Genomic DNA, 19,607 nt, shown 5'->3' with positions numbered 1-19,607 from the left:
ATGTGTAATGAGATTCATTACTTTTAAAATTAACCTTCCAAGTGCTAGAAGTAATGCAGTATTTTAAAACTAAACTGTATTTGAGAATGCTATGAAATCACTATCACAGTACCCATGGTGATTTGGCATCCTTTTATCATCCTACCAATTATGTAGTGGAACTCTATATGCTCTTCTTGTCTGAGTATGGAAAATATTTGCTATGTAGTGACTGACATTTTTTTGTTGGTGATAAATGAGCTGTTTTTAACATTTGCACTGGGAATATTATTACTGTTGAAAGGAAACAGAGCAAGTTCATAAACAGAAACTATGTTAAGTAGTAAAACACTGCTGTGAATCAAAGCAATAAAAGCATTAGCCTTTGAAATTGTTGAGCAGAGAGAATGATTTGTTTATTCCTGAATTTCATGACTGATTTGGGATGTGGCATTCTCTAGGTTTTCTGCAATATTTTGTGTTCACTGCCTGCTGCTGGTTAAATGTGAACTTAGCTCTTCTTTAGATTGGTGAGGCTATAAACTGTCAAATGCAATAAAACAACCTTAATTTTAAAAATAAACATAAATTCAGCTTAAAATATTTCATAGACTGGATGGATCCACTTGGAGAAATGAACAAAAAGGTAGTCTTTTGTAGATGGTGATGGTAAATTAAACCATGACCTTAGATATATGCACCAACATCTCCTTTTAATACAAGAATCTCTAACTTTAGCACTGCTTCCATTATGGATTATGAACACAGAAGATGAAAGTGGACATTGTGGCTGCAAACTTCAGCCCAAATTGTGAATATTCAGAAGAAAGGAGGTGGATATTGTGGATATTCACTTGAAAGGTTTTCAAACATTCTCACTGATGGGTCTTGTAAGACAGTCTTACAAACAGCCCCCCCCCCCAACTTATATTTAATGAAGATGCACACATTGGTTGACATCTGGTTGCACATTTAAAAATTAAATTGGTATTACAAATATTTTGCCAGTGTTCTTTATATCAGATGAAAGACGAAATGAAAATTAATGATTGTTTTTGTTTATTTTTAGTATGATTAAGTGTGTTTAAGTCTATGTTCAAGGGTAGCTACTAGTTTCTATACTGAATAGTAAATTTTATAAGTGTAGGTCACATAAATGCTGAGAGTGAGGTATATTGCATTTGGGGAGCTAGGGTAAATCAGGGAAAATCTACAGCAGTAGCACAAGGATTGAGGGAACAGCTAAGCAGGAGATGTCATTGTTCTTCCAGACATTATGGCCAACAAATACTACCAAACTCAGTGTTATTAAGACCCACTGGTTTCACTGAGAAAGCTAAGCTAAACACATTCAAACACACAGACATCTGCATATCGAAGGAGAAAGAGGGCACACTCTGTCACTGTGAAGCAGTGAAAGATATTGGGAAAAATCAGGAACAAGTGGGTCACGCACAGGAAATGTAAATATTAATCCTTCAAAATGCTTGAGATTTTTAGGGGGGGGGGGAAAGGAATAGCTAGGGAAAGAACATGGAAAAATCAGGGTTGGGGGGCTTCCCCATCACAGATGTGATTACAGATGTATCACCTGTATGGGACGTGCTCACCTGATCCTAACATAGGTTCCTCGTTTAATGCTTTAGAAGACAAATGAGAACAAAAACACACACAAAAAAATACATGTTAACAATGTAACAGTATATATCTTATATACGGTACTTGCATTTCCTTTTCAAGACTAAGAAAACTACTACATACTAATGAAAAAGTTTAAATTGTGGACCCTTATATTCCCTGGAAGTCACCATTAATATTCAACACACACATAGGCTGCAGCATTCTTAACAGGTACATTGTCTAATGGTTATTCAGGTTTATTTATACTTAACACAAGCTCAAGCCTGACCCTAGTCTACACTTGTACTGCATCTCTGCACTTAATCCCCCTGTGGCATCTCACTCTGCGTGTTGGCTACAGCAGTCAAGAGTCAGGGGAGAAGACCGAGTGTGTACTCATGACAAAAAGCTCCCCCAGTGCAGTACCTAGGACATGAATCACTCAACACAGAAGAAACTAAGAACCAGGACAGACAGGCCAAAAGCAGCGTGCCGTCGCTGATACTAAGGTTCGGGAACATGGTGGCATCCCATCCACATGGGCACCGCCATGATGACATAAGCGACATGCAGCATACAGACATAGCTGCATGTCGCTTATGTCACCGGTGTGTCAATGGTGCACTTGTGACGTGCGCCAGGTGCCTTTAAAAGAACCCAGTTTTTCTGGGTTCTATTTGCTGCGGAGGGACTCCACGCAGTTTGGCTGCTGCGGCATCCCTCCGGAAGAAAAATGGATACCTTCAGCCCACCCTTTCAGAGTGGTATGTACCACACCTAAAAGAGTATGCTTCTTTCTGCCTAAAATCTAAGACACTGAGAATTGAACCTTCTTTCTACCTCTGTAGTCCATCTGGCATTATCTCAAACTAGAATCAGACAGAATGTTGGCAACCTGAAAGTTAAACCATTTCATAGGTGGCCAGCTTGATTCTAGGGTCCATCAAAGATGACTGGAAAACTAGCTAGAATGTTTCAAAAAAAGTCAAATTTTAGTGGGAAACTCCTCAATCTGTGCAGGTGCCATTAACATGTTTATATACTGTATCATTAAATAAAGACATATAACCTGTCAGAAACCCACAGATGGTGAATATAGAGCCTAAGATTCATAGCATTGTCTGCCCATTTTCTTACTTGAAATAAAAGAAAGGAAAAAAGTTGTTTAGATTTCAAGTTTGGGAAGTTTGTTTCCTTAAAATATGTATGCAAAACCCATAAAGAATGACCTCAGATCACCCTGCAAGTTAGTACACTGGAGATATCTTAAATCAGCTAGTAGAGTAAATGTAGCCTTCCTGAGAAAAGTTCCTGATAAGCCCTGCTAGTAAGAATAGTTCATGAAGAATAGTTTCAGTAACAGTTGAGATTGTATTCTATCATGGATAATTGTTTGAGTATTGATAAAAAAGTCCAGATAAACATGGCTATATAACTTAAAATAAGATGCCTTACAGATAATATAATGGAACATATTGGAATAATAATAAAGGGGATGCACATATATGTATACATCAGTGAATAATTATAATAATTATAATATATACCCTAAAAGAGTAACAAAAGAGTCTCTTCCTTCTCATGTAAATATCCTGAAATTCCTATACTTGAAAATGTTTGGTTTAACCACTATTGTAAGATGAGAACTCTGGTGATAAGAAGTTGATAAAGGAGACCCCAAAAAGGACCCAGACAACTGGCAAGGACTTCCTCAAGCTCTCTGCATGAGGGGTGGGAAACCATGCCTGTTTGAAATTACCAAAGGTGGTTGTGACAGAACATGTGCTTCAAATTCGACAGCAAGAGTACCTCTTTTCTAGCAAAGAAAATTCAGAGAACAGCCTTAACAGCTGCACAAAGTATCAATCACCATGTTTAATGTCACTCCTGTGATGGTGATAACGGTCCATACCCAATCAGCACATCAATACACCAAATTGTATTTGTGATTTCATCCACAATGCACAATCTGTTTTATACATTGCAGAATGGATCCAGACTAACATGGCTTTCATGCTACAGTCAGCCCTCAACTTTCCCAGGAGTTAGGGTGTAGGACCCCCACAAGAGTAGAAAAAACATAAATATCTCTAGCCCCTCCAAAAACCATCTTACACACACACACACACACACACACCTGTACTGGTGGGGCGGGCGGGCCTGGTGACTCACTGACTTGTTCTGAGGAATGGGGGTGGAGGGAACAGGATGGAAGGGTGAGTGGAAGGAAAAGGGGGACACCAACCCCATCCCCTTCCCCCTGCATGAGAAAGGGAATATGCGAACCCTCCCTCCTTGCACTTCCCCATCTTATTCCCCTTCTGCTACCTGCCTGCATGAGTGAAAGCACAGCCTTCCTCCTCAGACTCCCCCATCTCATTCCCTTCCCCACTCCATACATGTGAGTGAGGCAACACATGTACACTTCCTCTTTCTGTTCCCCGTCCCATTCTCTTCCCTCTGCCTGCCCATGTGAATGTGCAAAGGAACATTACCATCACATTTCTGCTGATCTCCTATCACATCACCTTTTCCACTCCTGTGTACATGAGCAAGTGGAATGCACATGCAGCCAGGCCCAGCCATCCTACCAGTTTGATTTCTTCCCAGCGACACCTGTGTTATTGAAGTCCCTGTTAAAAGTGGTGTAGGGCAGCAGTGGAGCTGGTGGCAAATACAGTACACTCGTCCCTTGGTATCCAAGGACTTGCCATTCATGGTTTTGATCATTCATGGATGACAAGTCCTTCCTCCCTCCCCTCCTTCTTCTCCTCAGTGCTAGGGCTGCCGGGGCCTGTAATCCATGGGGACTCACTTTCCCAGCAGCGCTTGGGGCCCAGTGTGTGCACACCATGCCCCTTCTGCCACAGCCAACTGACGTATCGCGCACCCATTGGCTGCGGCAGAGTTGGGCATGGCTCTCCTCCAGCAACACTGAATTGTTCAGGGAGAGGGAATTTCCTCTGAATGCAGTTTCCATTCAGGGGAAATTGCCTTTCCCCAAACGATTCAGGGATGCTGGAGGAGAGCCGGTGATTCCCTGATGCTGAGGAAGTGTGCCAGGCTTTCTCACACACACAGTTCCTCATTGTTTTAGAGGTGATTTACCAGTGCTTAAGCGCTGGTTTGATAATCTTCAGTGTCTGACTACAACCAATGTATTTTGTGTCCCTAAAATATAAAATTAGTTTTGATATTTGAAGAAAGGAAGTACTGAATAAATTTATTACTTCATGTTAAAATGTGTATGTCAGTTTTTAGACACCAAAGATATTCCAAAGCAGTTTACAATCAAACAGAAATAGGCAGCAAGTGGCCTAAATACAAGATCATCTCTCTCTGGCTTTGCTTCACGAACGAAGATTCAGGAAGGACTCATCCCGCGCTTTGTACAAGCGCGTTGGTGACTAAAAAGGCCAATTCGGGATAAACAAGATCATACTGGTGAATTTATTTCCCCTTCTCTGGCCTACACTCTGTTCTCTGGCTGCAGCCCCCTAGAGAACATTCTGGGGGAAGACAAGGGCCTGTCTTTGGAAAGGAGTCATCACCTATATTTTGACTAGAATCCATAGTTCAACATCAGCAGGCGAGCCAAACGGAAGAAAAATCAACTCTTCTGCTAGATAAATCAACCCTATCAATTAAATATCTGACTAAAGAAGACTGTCTTTGCTACCCTTTAAAAAGTTAGAAGGGGACATATGAGATGTTCCTCTGATAGAAGAGTGTTCCAGTGCCATTATCCAGAAGGCCTGTTCTACATAAACCCCAGCTACATTTCAGAGAGGTGGTGGAATATTTAAGTGGAATATGAAGTAGCAACACCTATCAAGCTACAACCAGGCAACCAGAATCTTGTAAGTAGGGAGGGTCCTTCAGATATCTTATTATCAAGCTATTTAGTGGGATAAATGTGAATGACAAGAGCACTGAGCTGGTGGAAAGGCACTGTGAGGCAATGCAGATCAACGAAGGCACACATTATTTCAGTAACCCCACACAATCTCCTTTGTAAAAAATACAACCTGGAGGGAACATAACATACTAGGGCAGAAATAACTTGGAAATAATAGGGCTAGGTTTCTGGACCACAAAAAATAAGAGATGATTGGACATGTTTTGGCAGACTTTTAATCCAGAACTAAGGATGTGCACATGTGAAATGGAGCAACCAGATCAGGTAAGCATTGCACAAGTAACAAAAACATGTGGAATCTTCTAGAGAGCACTTCAAGGCTTCTTCCAAAATGCATCGTTCACCAGCTTCCACTTCTCAAAATAATTTCCATTTTGGTGGCCAAATTTGAGGAGCTATGCTTTTTTCTTTTCTTTAAAAAAACATGCTAGAGAGATTTGGTGAGGCTTCTCTGGTCTTCTCTTTTCTCTGTTTTGCTGTTTATACATGCTCAGTAACAGATTCCAAAGGCAGCTGCTGTTTATCTTGCCTGTTGTAAGAAGGCACATGTAGCTACAGCTGGATCAGCTAGAGTAGAATTCTGTTATTTCCCTACTCAAGCTTTATAGTATGGTTTACTGCAGACATGCTTCTGCAGCCCAACACCAAAAGTTTGTATTTCCTCAGGACTCCTTCACCATCCTCCTAATATTGATGCTGCTGAAAAAGTCTAGATAGACAGGGAAGAAAAGGATGCTGCGGAGGCATAAAAAGATTTTGTAAAAAGAAGCTTCTTTCTCAGAGGCTGATTTTAATAATTGTCATTGGTATTATTGTAGCCGTATATGTAAGAGTAATTGTTTGTATTGCATTGTTTGTATTATATATTCTGTTGTAATCCTGCTTCGATCCTTGGGAGAAGCGGGAAATACAAATAAATCGTATTATTATTATTATTATTATTATTATTATTATTATTGAGTTATGTCTATATAAAAGAGGAGCCCTGCACTTACATCTTGGCTCATTTGGGCTATGGAGCTCCCCAAGGTTTAGTTGACAAGCTCAAAAACTTCACTACAATCTTCTCCTCTAGGACCAAAAATCCTCTGAGTAGTGTAGGGCCTTAACTCAGGTCCTGTACAGTTCCCTGCAGCCTTAAACACCTCTCTTTATGTACTTCTTCTGCACAGATGGACTCAAGCTGTGAGTAAAGCCCAATGCTTGGGGGGGAAAAAACAGCAGCTGAAAACAGTAGGCAGGATCATAAAGTACAAGCAACCCTACAAGCAGTGAAAGAACTTTTGGGAATCAGTGAGCTTTCTTCTTTGATAGTTCTCTGAGAAGGTTGAGTTCTATCTGAACTGAGCTGAGGGGAGTTTGCCCAACATTAATGCTACACTACACATACGGGATATTTATTATTCCACTTTCAAGAGGTGGAGTGGAGGATTTTTAATAGAGAACAAAGTTGGCTTCCTCTCAACCTGTATAATCACTGTAAAATAAGCAAGTTTTTATTGTTGAACAATATGGTATACTCAATTTTCCATTTTCTTTTCATTCACATAAAACCCCAGCTCTGTGGAACAACCCTTTTAGAGTTTAGGAATGTTATTTTTTATCTTTTGATAGAACTCAAATAACTCACAACATATCCCTTGCATTGTGTGTGTGTGTGTGTGTGTCATTCTAGCAGGTCAGAGGAGAATGCTGGAGATGGCCTCCAGTTTACACACCTTGCATGCCTGGTTGATTCAACAAGTCCAAGTCAAGTTCTACAAATGGAAGAAAAAGATCTTGTTCTTTGACTCAGGCAGTCATTGACCCCCCTCTCTATATACATAGTTATGCAAGAGACTGAGCTTGCATAATGACAGATGATGGAACTTGTAGGAGGGGAGTAAACATTGAAACATTTTCTTATATTTGCTATGAGAAAGTTTCTGAACACACTGACACATTCCACTTCAAAAACAATCAATGTTTTGATATTTTTCACATTTCAGAATTTTGTAGTGAAAGCCCGGTTTACATTAAAAACGTCTCTCATCCTCTTTTTGTGCAAAAACAAAGACCTGTTTGCATAAAACCTTTTTTTGACATCTTCATTTTGTGGATCACCTTGAATCCCAAGAGGAGAAAAAGATAGGGTGTTAAATAAATAAATGCCGGCTTTGAACTTTTTGTGCAAACAAATTTTTCACAAACAGTCCTGGATGTGAGAAATAATCTAAAAATCCTGTAAAAACTTTTGTAATCTCATTAATAACTTTTGAAACAATTTGCTCTTTGATGTGCAAATGAAATAAGCAAAGATTTACATCTATTTTCAGGAGCTGGAACATGGAGGTTTACATGGAAATGGACAATAATGTAGGCTCAGTATAAGGTATCTCTATGTGTTTTTATGCAAAAGGTCCCAGTTTTGACCATGTGAAGCTTAGCATTGAGCCAGAAACAGCTGCAGTTTAAACTACAAACAAAAATGCAATGCAATGTTTTGGTACTGTGCAGCAAAGAACATTATCACATCTAGCAGAGACAGCAAGAAAAAAAGGAGGGGAAAAAAGTAGCTTTAGCTTTCTAGACTGAAACACATTAACACAGGTGTGTCTCATATTCATTTTATTAATATATTTTTTTGTAAAAATAAAACCCTCTCTGTTTCCCACAGAAACAGCATTAATCCCCAGATATAGATTCACAATATTAAAAAAGTAAGTTAAGTTTGTTTTTGGTGTTTTCATTTCCATAGTTTTAAAGACAAGGCCTATTTTTCATTTTTCAATTACTGCATATACTCGACTATAAGTCGACCTCGTGTATACGTCAAGAGCAAGTTTTGTAGCCACAATTATGGATTTTGATATGATCCGTGGATAAGTCGAGGGTAAAACTTAGGAACATGTAACAAAGGATATAAAGAACAAAGTAACAAATGATGCCAAAGAACACCATTATTTTCCCAGACTGGCTTTAAAAAAGGCCAGAAGTATAGCAGCAATGGAGGGAGCAGAGGGGACTAGTGCTTCTTTTAGGTTCTCCCAGGATGGACTAAACTCTCACCGTTCACTACTCAGAAAAGAGAATAGTTTCCATTTTGATAAGAGTTAAAGTACAGTACATACACTGACCCAAAGTCAACACAGGGTTTTTTGGGTTGAATTTTTTGACTAATATTTTTAGACTTATACATGAGTATATACAACAGTGTACAGCAAACACAATACAGCATTTCAGGACAAAGGTTTCTGTTTGGATTCATCTCTAACCAATAAGACATTTAAAAAATAAGCTGATAGAAGTCACATAAAATTAGAGATGGGCAAATGCTCTTGTGCCTGCATCAGCAAGGCTAATAAAATTTAGCCACATGACTTCCTCCCAAAATCAGAAACAAACTATTGCTAACAGATTGTATAAAGCTGCCAGCGGGAAACAGCATACAGAAAGATTTATGATATCAAATGGGGAGTAGTTTATTTCCCAGGGAAGTAAGATTTCAGTGTCATTATTTGTTACATATTAATTTTTGGGAGATAATGGGTATTTCATGATGTTACTTTTATGTTTACAATTTTTTTGGAAAGTGTGTGGAAAAAGTGGCATCTTAGAGATTGGATTTTGGAGTCTATACTTAGCTGGGATATATAGTTCACTACAATTGATGAAGATATATCAAAACCGCTTCAAAAAACCTCTGGAGGAAGTCATCTTTTCCGTGCTACTTTCCCACTATCATTGCTTTCGGTTTACTTTTGACAGTATCTACAATCAGTATGCTGTATTGCTGCAACCACTTAAGTGGGGACCATTATCTATGAGTTGTGGAAACAAAGCTTGGAATTGGAGCTCTGAAGATCAGAGAAAGTAGTAATCTACCATTTGTGGAACCTTTTGCCAACCTCCACTAATAGAACCTTTTTCACTGCAGCAGAGGTTTGGACCTAGTTTGGGATACATTGCTCTCTATAGCACTTTGGATGTATATTTATTGCTTTTCAGAATTACTACGAGACTACTGTATGTTAGCAATTTATTATTATTTGTAAGTTTAGAGCAGAGATGTCCAAATGCTGGTCCTACAGGTGTTTTGGACTTCAGCTCCCAGAAGCCTCAGCCATTGTGGATAATGGTCTGGGATTCTGGGAGCTGATGTCCAAAACACCTGGTAGGCCAGAGTTTGGACATCACTGGTTTAGAGTGATGCTTTTATTCCTTGGGAACATTTAGTCCTTTGACATATTGAAGTTCAGTGCATTGTCCGTTTCTCTCTTCTACTTTTTCCTGTGTTGTTTGTGAAACCCTCATATTGTGTTTGTACTGTTGAATGCCTTCAAGTCATCTCTGATTTATGGGGATCCTATCCTAGGATTTTCTTGGCATGTTTTATTCAGAGGAGGTTTGCTATTGTTTTCCTCTTAATCTGAGAGAGTGTGACTTGCTCAAGGGCACACAGTGGGTTTCCATGGGAGGTTATTCAAAGCATTTCATCATATTGGCTCTCCACTTGCTGAACTATAGGCGGGATACAGACCGCCCAAAAAGGGCAGTCTGCTGCTGCCTCCATTTCTGCTGGTGGGAAGCTTCAGCTGCCAAACGGCAAGGCTTCCCGGTGGCGGAAAAAGAACCCGCAAAAGTGGGTTCTTTTTGCGTCGGGCTTGCGACGCCCGAGTGTGCAAATGGTGCACTCGTGACGTCGCAAGTGCGACAGGATGTGCGGATGCTACGTGTCCATCACGTCAAAATGGTGGTGCCCATGTGAATAGGGTGCTGCCATTTTGACGTCCCCGTCACATGCTAGGGGTGAGACCAATATGGATGGTGCGCCTTCGGCCAACCCCTACCACGTGATGGGGGCAGCGCAAAGGCCCATCTAAATCAGGGCATAGTAAGAAAAAAAAGATACTTGCATCTGTATCTCATTGGAATGTAAAATCTGAAGTGTTGCAGCAATAAAGTAAACCATAGGGCTATAACAATTCTTTTTCTAAGAAAAGATACTTGGTGTTTGCTGCACTTGCTGGGTGTATTTGTATATAAGCATATTCTTTCCCAAATGTTATTATTCCACAGCTGTTTAGACGGTTGCTTTGGAGATTAACAATTACATGCTGTGCAAAACTTCAGTGCCACAGACAAGTGCTTGAGAAGGTTTTGATTCAGAAATACAGGTCATCGGGTTTAAAATCATGAAAAGCAGAGCTGGGAGGAGAGAGAAGATAGACAACCACACTTTTCATTTAGTTTATGTGTACATCAACCCACTGTAACATATGCTAACGTTTCAGTAGGTGAACTCACTGAAATACAACTTTTAAGTCATTCCCACACGGATGCTCCTGATGTTAGTATCTCTAATTAGGATTGTTATCCACTTCTAACTGTTTTATATGACTAACATTTAGTGTTTACACGTTCTTTAAACCCTGGAAACAGATTAATTGTTTGATACACATTCCAAAAAACTTTCTTCAACTAGAGACAGTCACTAGCACATGGAATTAATGTATTAACTGGGTGCACCAGAACTAGGCACCATGCTGCCAGACATTCAAACAGAGCATATAAGATAATCTCAGTTTTTCAGCTCCTCTGCGAACAGACAGTACTCATTTGTCGGTGGGGAAAATAAAAATGTCATTGTTTTTTCTGAGGACACTGATCATATTAAGTATCTCAGCATTGTTTTGATCAGTGAGTCCATTGCAGAATTCATACTACACCTTTTAAAATGTACTTCTCCTACTGCTACATCAGGCCTCTGCTCCTTTTGTCTTCTCAAAATGAAACTCAAAACCGAGGAGTATATCAGCAGAGCTTGGAAAATGTACTTTTGAATTACAAGTCTCATAATTCCCCAGTTGTAATGAGCACTGGCCATGCCGCTGGGGGATTCTGGGTGTTGTAGTCCAAAATGTAACTTTCAAAAGCACTGCAAATCAGTTATGTAAAGCTATCACCAGTTTGGCTGATATGGTCTGCATCTCTATTTTCACAATGGCTACCTGAAATCTAACTTTTATTTATCTGGATATTATCACTTAGCAGCATAATGACATTATGACAGATGTACATTTTTGACAAGGTGGACTCCACTCATTGTTGCACACTGCATACATTTTAGTACCAACTGAAGGCCTCAGGTTATCTGTTTAAAAGGGCAGACAGTAGTACAGTGTAGATCCAAATCACTGTTGCACATTAAGTGCATACTAGTATTTACAGTGCATTTAATTATATAATAGACTTTCTACAGTGGTACCCCGGGATACGAATGCGCCGCCTTACGAAATTTCCGGGTTACGAAAAAAATCCATTGAAAAAAACATTTCCGGGTTACGAAGGTTATTTCGGGTTACGAAGAAAAATTTGGTGCTTTTCGGCGCGATTTCACACGGAATCGCGGCTTTCGCTATTAGCGCCTATGGGCTTTTCGGCTAGCGAAAGTTTCCGGGTTACGAAAGCGGCGGCGGAACGAATTAATTTCGTAACCCGGGGTACCACTGTATGAAAAAGCATAGAAAGTGGTATATAAAATTATGGCATATGTACTTGTATCAAAAATAATTTACTCACTTATCGTGTTCTATATTCAAAAGTACAGCACTATAATGCCATTGTTCTGTATCATAACTGCAGATCCAGCAGGTTTTAAAAATTTAGAGCCACTGTGATGTAGTGGTTTGATTCCTCAGGTGTAGAAGTCGATCAAATCTATGAAAGCTTATGCTACAATTTCTTTTGCTCAGTTAGTCTCAAAGGTGCTACAAGACCCATCTGCATACAGATATTCCAGACTAATGTGGCTATTTATCTGAATTCTAACAACATAAGAGATTTAAGACAAAAAATAAAAAAGCAAATATTTCTCCTTCACCTTTTATAATATTCACATTTTCCCTAAGCATAATAGCATTCCATGTTCTTTCAACATTAGTTTTTGAAAAGGTTTTAAAATTCCATATGAACATTAAAAGGAATTTTAATGTGTACACATTTTCACCTCTTCTATACATTTGTCTAAACACTTCCATTATATATATATTGTGTGCATGCCGCTTCCCCTGATATCACTATTTTTACAAACAGTTTCCAGGAAGATATATATTTTTAAAAAACTAGAGAACTGTATCATAAAATTCAGAAGCATGAAAACATGGAAAGATAATTTCATTCTGGTTTGTGTACTAGTTTCAGTTAATGCAGATTGTATTGCTTCATTGTAAAATATGAACAAAAGTAGTATTTTTTTTGGAGTAGTGAATAAATCCAGAATGTTGAGAAAATGTCACTGGCACCATCACAAAATGGCTGCTGTAGTGGGCATAGACAGGTATAAAACACACATTTCACAAAGGCAAATCAATGAGACTCAAGACAAGCAATCAGCCCAAGAAACTGAGTAGAAGGTAGGCAAGAGGGCTGACCCATAGAATACAAAACCACACCTCTGAATCGACAATTTTCTGAACAATATATCCATTTCAAAGATAATGCAACCTGGTAAGGTTAAAAAACTTGAAACACAGCACCCTGCACAGAAAAGACACACAAGAAACTCACTGCAAAGAAAGTCACAAAGAAAACATATTCAGCTTTCCTCTTCTTGCAACTTTCCTCTTCTTGCAACCTCTGCATTGGACTTCCCTAACACCACAGTAGTTCCTGGTGGCTTCCCTTTTTCCCCTACTGCCTGCTTCTAGCCCCCAAGCAGGGCCCAGGCAAACAGAAGTAGAAATCTCTGTGCTCAGATGTGGCTTTGTATTCAAAGTTTTGTTTACACAAGCAGACAGCAGACAGTGCTTGGAAACCCAGTTTTAGGATGAATGAATATAACATGCTGTTACCACCTATAAGCTTAAACTAAAGGGTTGGAAACCCTCTTTCAGTCTATCCCTGCTCATTTATACAAGGGTCCTCCAGGTTATTACATGCAATGTGCCCTTGCTTTACATGGGGGATTTGTTCCGGATGCCCCCCCCCCCCATGTAAGGCAAATTCTGTGTATGCTTGAATCCCATTGAAAATAATGGGGCTCATGTATGTGGTGCAGTGCCTGTGCCATGGGCTATTTCCTGTTTGTATGACGTAGGCACACTGTATTGAAAAGTAACTCTTCTGAAGTTTCTTCTTATTTGTTCTTGTGAGCTTTCTAGTTGTTTCCAACTTATGGCAACCAAAAGGCGCACTTACCATGGCATTTTCTTGGCAAGATTTATGCAGAGGCAGTTGGCCACTGGTCTCCTCTGGGGCTGAGAGAGAGAGAGAGTTCTCCATGGTTATCCAGTGGGTTGCCAGGCTGAGGAGGGATTCAAACTCTAGTTTCCTGGAGTCCTAGTCCAACACTCAAACCACTACATCTTACCAGCTCCAGGTATATTCTCCCTATACCCATCCCCAATTACGATTTAAATATTGGCAGAAGGTGGGTTGCCTCTACACAGAGTAATTACTACAAGGAATGGTTCAGAATTATCACTTCCACCTGAAATAGTACAGTCAACTCTATCGTGGAATTCTATCAACTTTTCCTTCAGAATGCAGAGATCTAGTGTAAGCCACTGAATTATTGAGGTTTGCATTCTCTTTCTCACTACAGACACCAAGTGTTTTAAAATAACCAAAACTTTCCACTCATTGTCAGAAATGAGTCAGTATTACAACATTTGAAAAGGCACTGTGGGCTAAAAAACTTACCAGGCAGTTGAACTTGGAAAAGACATCAGCGGTGGATTTAAAGCTTCTCCTTTTAACGCATGTACTGCCTGCGATGTTTGAGGTGTAGGCTGAGGTTGAGCCTGAGTCTGTACTTGTCTTGGGTCCTGAGAAGGTTTAATCCACCGGCTTGGTTCCGGTTTCATCCATTTCCCCTGGATTCCCCAACTTGCTAGGTATAGTTTGCAAATATCGTAGTTCATTGAGGAGTAATACAAAAGGTCCAGTACCAGCAAGACCACAACAAAAAAGCCATAGATCCACACTCCTAGTAATGCACTGTAATTACTGCGAAGAGAAATGACAAAATAAATGTTAACAATGAGCAATTACTTGTTGCCATTGTCTTCAACCAATAAATATTTTAAAATACATATTCTCACTATCTATTTGCCAGTTAACTATTTTTACTTATTACACTTTTACATCTCTAAAAGCAGCTTACCTTACAGAAAACTCTCCAGATATTGATAATATCTGTACATACTTAGGGTCTTTCATCATTATATCCTAACTCCATTCAAAATACCTATAATAATGGTACAGTTCATCATGAAAGTTATTTATTACCTATGAGTCAGGCAAAAATACAAGCTTCCTTTGCAGGAGTGTTTTATTATTAGGGATGTGCAATAAGAATTGCTACAAAATCCTGCAAGAACAGTGTACCTAGGAATGTAGTATGATAGGGGAAAAACGGAGATGCCTAAATGTTGATACTAGTTTCTCACGTCTAAGGGCTTCTGTTGTTGTGTGCCTTCAAGCCATTCCTGGCTTATGGTGACCCTCAGGTGACCCAATCATGGGGTTTTCTGGGATGGAGAGTACTTTATATATTCATGTATAAGTCTAGAAATTTTAGTCAAAAATTGACCCAAAAAACCTAGGTCGATTTATCCATGGGTCAATGTAAGTATCCATGGGTCAATGTACTACTTTAACTCTCTCTCTCTCTCACACACGAAGTATCCCCTTTCTCTGAACAGAGTGGTAAAAGGCGAGAGCTTTGTCCATCCTGGGAGCACCAAAAAGAAGCATGGATGCCCTCTACTCTCTCTCATCTATCCATCCATCCATCCTTTAGGATAAGCACAAACAATTATGCCTGCCAGAATTTTCTAAGTTCTTTGGCATCATTTTCCTTTGCATCATCCTTAACATCCTTTGTTACATGCCGCTATGTTTTACCCTCGACTTATTTATGGATCATATCAAAATCCATAATTTTGGCCCCATAACCTGCCCTTGCCTTATACATGAGATCAACTTATGGTTGAGTATATACAGTATGTGACTTGTCAAAAGTCACCCAGTGGTGATCTTTCCATGCCCAAAGGGAGAGTTGAATGCTGGCCTCCAGAGTCGCACTCCAACACTCAAACTCCTAGACCATGTTGGCTCTAAGGGCTATTCTACACTGATGAAAAGATGGCCTCACTTCACAACTGCCATAAGCCAGGCATGCACTGTTCTTGACAATTTGCAGCCATGAGATCAGTAGTGAGGGGTTAGATTGGGCTATTTCTCCCTCTTTCTCTTCCATGACAAAGTCCAACCCACCAGCAGTATTGTCTTTGCTTTAATTTCAGTGAATGGAGAGCATGCATTACCTCTACCCCCATCTTTCAGTCACTTTTCATGCAGAGATCTGCAATGTATGACTGGACAGTATGTTTGAGAGCCAGTGTGGCATAGTGGTTTGAGTGTTGGACTACAACTCTAGAGACCAGGCTTCGATTCCCAGCTTGGCTATGAAATCCAGTGGGTGACCTTGGGCAAGGCACAAGCTCTCACCCTTAGGGGAAAGGAATGACAAGCTTCCTCTGAACAAACCTTGCAAAGAAAACCCCATGATAAGTTTGTTTTAGGGTCACCATAGGTTGGAAGCGACTTGAAGGCACACAACAACAAATGGGCATTTCAGTCTTATCTGTACCAACTGTGTGTCAATGTCATACCTACACACAGTTCTTTCTGAAATCCAAATTGTATAACTAGTCCAAAAGGGTACATCTGTGAACCTGGTTCACTCCATCAAGTTCTGCCTGTTACTGTGGAACTAGCAAAAATACCAAGCTTTGTTTGGGTTCAAATTCACTCACTTTCCACCAGTATTATAACCAGTAGTATTTGTTCAATACTTATTGAGCCACACATGTTTTGCTTGGGTTGGAAACTACAGTGGTGTAGTTTGGTTGGAACAGAAGATTAAAAAAAACAAACTCCTAGCTTGAAGAACTTTGTAAATTGTTTTGTGATGATAGATTTCCCCCCTTCTGAGACCTTAAGAAGTGTGAATATTGTGACGAATTGAAGCCACCCATAACTTTTCAAGCTCGGCATTTAAGCATGAAATTGCTCAGTCCAATAAGTACTGCACCATATGATTCCGCCAACTGTGTAGTTCAGCTCTAAGAAAAAACACAGGTACTGCCAAATTATTCCCTCTGGTCTTGCTTTCAGGCTGTTGAGTGCTGCATCTTTAAATGGAGGACCAACTTAATGGAACACAGTGTGCTGTAAACAAAAACAGTATGAAATGTGTGTGTGCATGCGGGGCGGATGGGTTTGGGAGTCACTGAATCAGCCTGAAAACTAAATGCCTTGTTGTTTCTGTCAATGCTTTTGCAAAACCTATTATACAATTATGTTCACAGTCTGCTTCACTTACAGAATACCTCACTGTCCAGAATGTCATGCATATTACATTTGAATGCCTCAAATTTCTTTTGGAGCATATTATATGTAAATTTTATTTCTCCAACAAGCATGGAAAACAAAAGACAAAAAGAGGATTTTTTTTTTTGGGGGGGGGGGCAATTTAAAAACTCTAAAGAGAGCTGCTAAGTGATTTCCCTTCTTTCCAAGTGTGATGGTTTGATACTCACCTGACGAGCTGCATCACACTACTCCACTGTTGTACAGTAGTGGATGTGATACCACTAACACAGTGGTATTTTAATTTTAATTAGGACCACCATATGTTTTACACTACAGAAAGTATATTGCAGCTGAGATTTGCTTAATTGTTGTGTGGACTCTCTTACTCTAAAGGAATTGGAGAGTCCTCTTCAGGGACTGCTATGCTCCATCACCTGCAGTTAGAGACTAAAGTTGCCCAAAACCCTAATTAGCTGTGCTTGAATTAGCTGTTCAAGAGGAAAATTTGCCACACAGTCATCTGCCCATTAGAGTGGGACTTTCAGAATGGCACTACTCATGTCATTCTAAGCTGGAAGGGTGGCAACATGACAACTAACACATTTATGACTTGGTGAACTTTCAGTGATTACACAGCCACAGACCAACAGTTTTCAAACATTTTATAAGCAAAGCTGCCAACAGAAATTCCAAAGGAGTTGTCATAAAAACAAGACTCATAAACCTGTAGGACAAGACTAATGCTCCTGAACACCAACCTTTTACTGGGAACTGTTTTGATGTTACCACTGACAAAGTAGAAACCACACCAATATATACTAAATAAAATTCATAGCTTTTACACAGTGCTTTCCTGTGGTTGTTAAAGCATTTATAATACTTTATGTCTTTCGTTTTTGTAAATATTTCATTTTGTAAATATTGTAATCTTCCACATTACAGCTGGGGACTTGAGGCAGAGTGCAAGTGATTTACCAAAGGCTACCAGTCAGTTTGTGCCCAAGGAGCAATTGTAAGTATAGCGCGTGTGCAGACCATCAGTTCTCCAGCTATGTACCATTAGTTGTGAAATGTGTACTGCACATTGGAAGTACAGGGTAGTAAACAAATACAAAACCCCATTCAAAGAGAACACAATAAAACAAAATTCAATGAATACGATATTTTAAATGACCAATGCTATTCCAGTGCCAGCATTCAGCCGCAGATTTACATTTGAACATCTCCCTGTTTCTTTGAAGTATTCTTAGTTAAAATTAAACCTTTGGAGGTGGGTCCTCAGGCATAGCCAGTTCTTCAGTGTATGAGAATGAACTTAGTAGAGTGTCTAGCCAGTAACATTTTCCTCTTTTTCACACCCTGGCATAACAAAAAGAATAATGGTGGGGAACTGAAATCAGTCTGGCATGTAAAACAGCAGCATATCAAATATGTAAGTGAGAGAAAGAGGTTTTAAAAAATCTTTTGAGATTGAATAATAGATAGAATTATAGAATTACAAAATTGGAAGGGTTGCCCCCCAGGGTAAGCAATCCCTCGCTAGTATAAGCATTTAGTATTCTTCACAGATGGTCATCCAATCTCTGCCTTAAAACCTCAAAGAAAGGAGAAAATTTATTCTTTATTTTGAGTGATTTGAAGTAGGGAATCAAAGAAATTAAGAAAAAACTAATGGCAAAGATAGAACTGATTCTGCTGAAATTACCTTTTTTAAAAAACCCTACAAGTTTTTAGCATCCGAATTGAATGGTGTGAAAATGGGAATGTTATCCAGATCAGGCCACTCATAGGAAACCTCTTCTCAGTGAACGAGAGCTTGGAAAAGTTACATATAGAATTATAATTTCCAGAAGCCAGCAGTCAACATTGGCAGAGCTCATGCAAGCTAAGGGGTTCTGTGAGATGTAGTAAGTAAAGTAATATTTCCATGTTCTACAGCAAATCAACGTGGGCCTTCAGTGTTTGGGAAGGATATGAAGGATGCTTCCAATATCAGTTTGAAAGTTTTTACATGCTTTCTATATTTTTAGAAGTCACATCCCTTGTGGAAGAATAAGGACTTGGCGACACAAACATTAGCACCTCTCACAATTGCATCATCTGTCTCTCTGTATATATTGTTCTGGAGGCATTCAGTTCAGTTCATTAAAACCATTTAGTGAAAAATGAACACTATTTTAAAACAACATTTTATTAGATGGGGCCATATGTAGGATCTCCATCTGTTCCTTAAAAACAACATCTGCTTCTGACAATTACAAAAAAGGGGAAAAAAGAAACAAAGAGTGCTTTAGCTTAATTTAAATATAACAGCTATTGCTTTACTTTTGTTGAAAAAATGTTTTATTTAAATCAGAAGATAAAAAAGGGTACATCTTTGAACCTGTTTCAAAGTTCTGCCTTTTATTGTGGAACTAGTAAAAATATCAAGCTTTGTCTGGGTTCAAATTCACTCTCTTTCCACTAGTATTATAACCAGTAGTATTTCTTCAATACTTATTGAGCCGCACATGTTTTACTTGGGTCGGAAACTACAATTCTTTCCCACCCTCAACTCACAAACTTGCCTTTTCTCCTCTGCTCCTTCTCCTCTGCACTATGTTTTAATATTATAGTATTGAACTGATTATTTTGGAAGCATGGAACAAATTCACAAGCACCATCTTGATGGTTTCTATAGGAAAAATCGTGTTGTTGTGTGCTGAGTTATGGTGACTATAAGGCATGC

At 39.3% G+C, this 19,607-nt stretch overlaps 1 protein-coding gene across 9 annotated transcripts in view; it reads right to left on the bottom strand.

Moving 5' to 3' along the window:
* LOC149312597 (protein shisa-like-1) overlaps positions 1-19,607 on the bottom strand; it is a 114,814-nt gene that overhangs the window by 26,395 nt on the left and 68,812 nt on the right. For 7 of the 9 annotated variants that reach the window (XM_089524945.1, XM_089524950.1, XM_089524942.1 and 4 more), the window contains exons 4-5: positions 14,201-14,506; positions 1,590-1,619 (exon numbers count right to left, since the gene is read on the bottom strand). In XM_089524945.1, the coding sequence (XP_089381071.1) occupies positions 1,590-1,619; positions 14,201-14,506 (336 nt within the window). The remainder of the gene's footprint in view (positions 1-1,589; positions 1,620-14,200; positions 14,507-19,607) is intronic. The other 2 variants (XM_089524951.1, XM_089524949.1) reach the window with 1 other exon arrangement.

Source organism: Sceloporus occidentalis, unplaced genomic scaffold (assembly GCF_023333645.1).
Source record: "Sceloporus occidentalis isolate IW3139 unplaced genomic scaffold, rSceOcc1.0.p SCAF_5, whole genome shotgun sequence".
In the NCBI taxonomy this organism is placed as follows: Eukaryota; Metazoa; Chordata; class Lepidosauria; order Squamata; family Phrynosomatidae; genus Sceloporus; species Sceloporus occidentalis.
The sequence above is the reverse complement of the archived record's forward strand: the minus strand, read 5'-3'. Positions and strand labels throughout refer to the sequence as shown.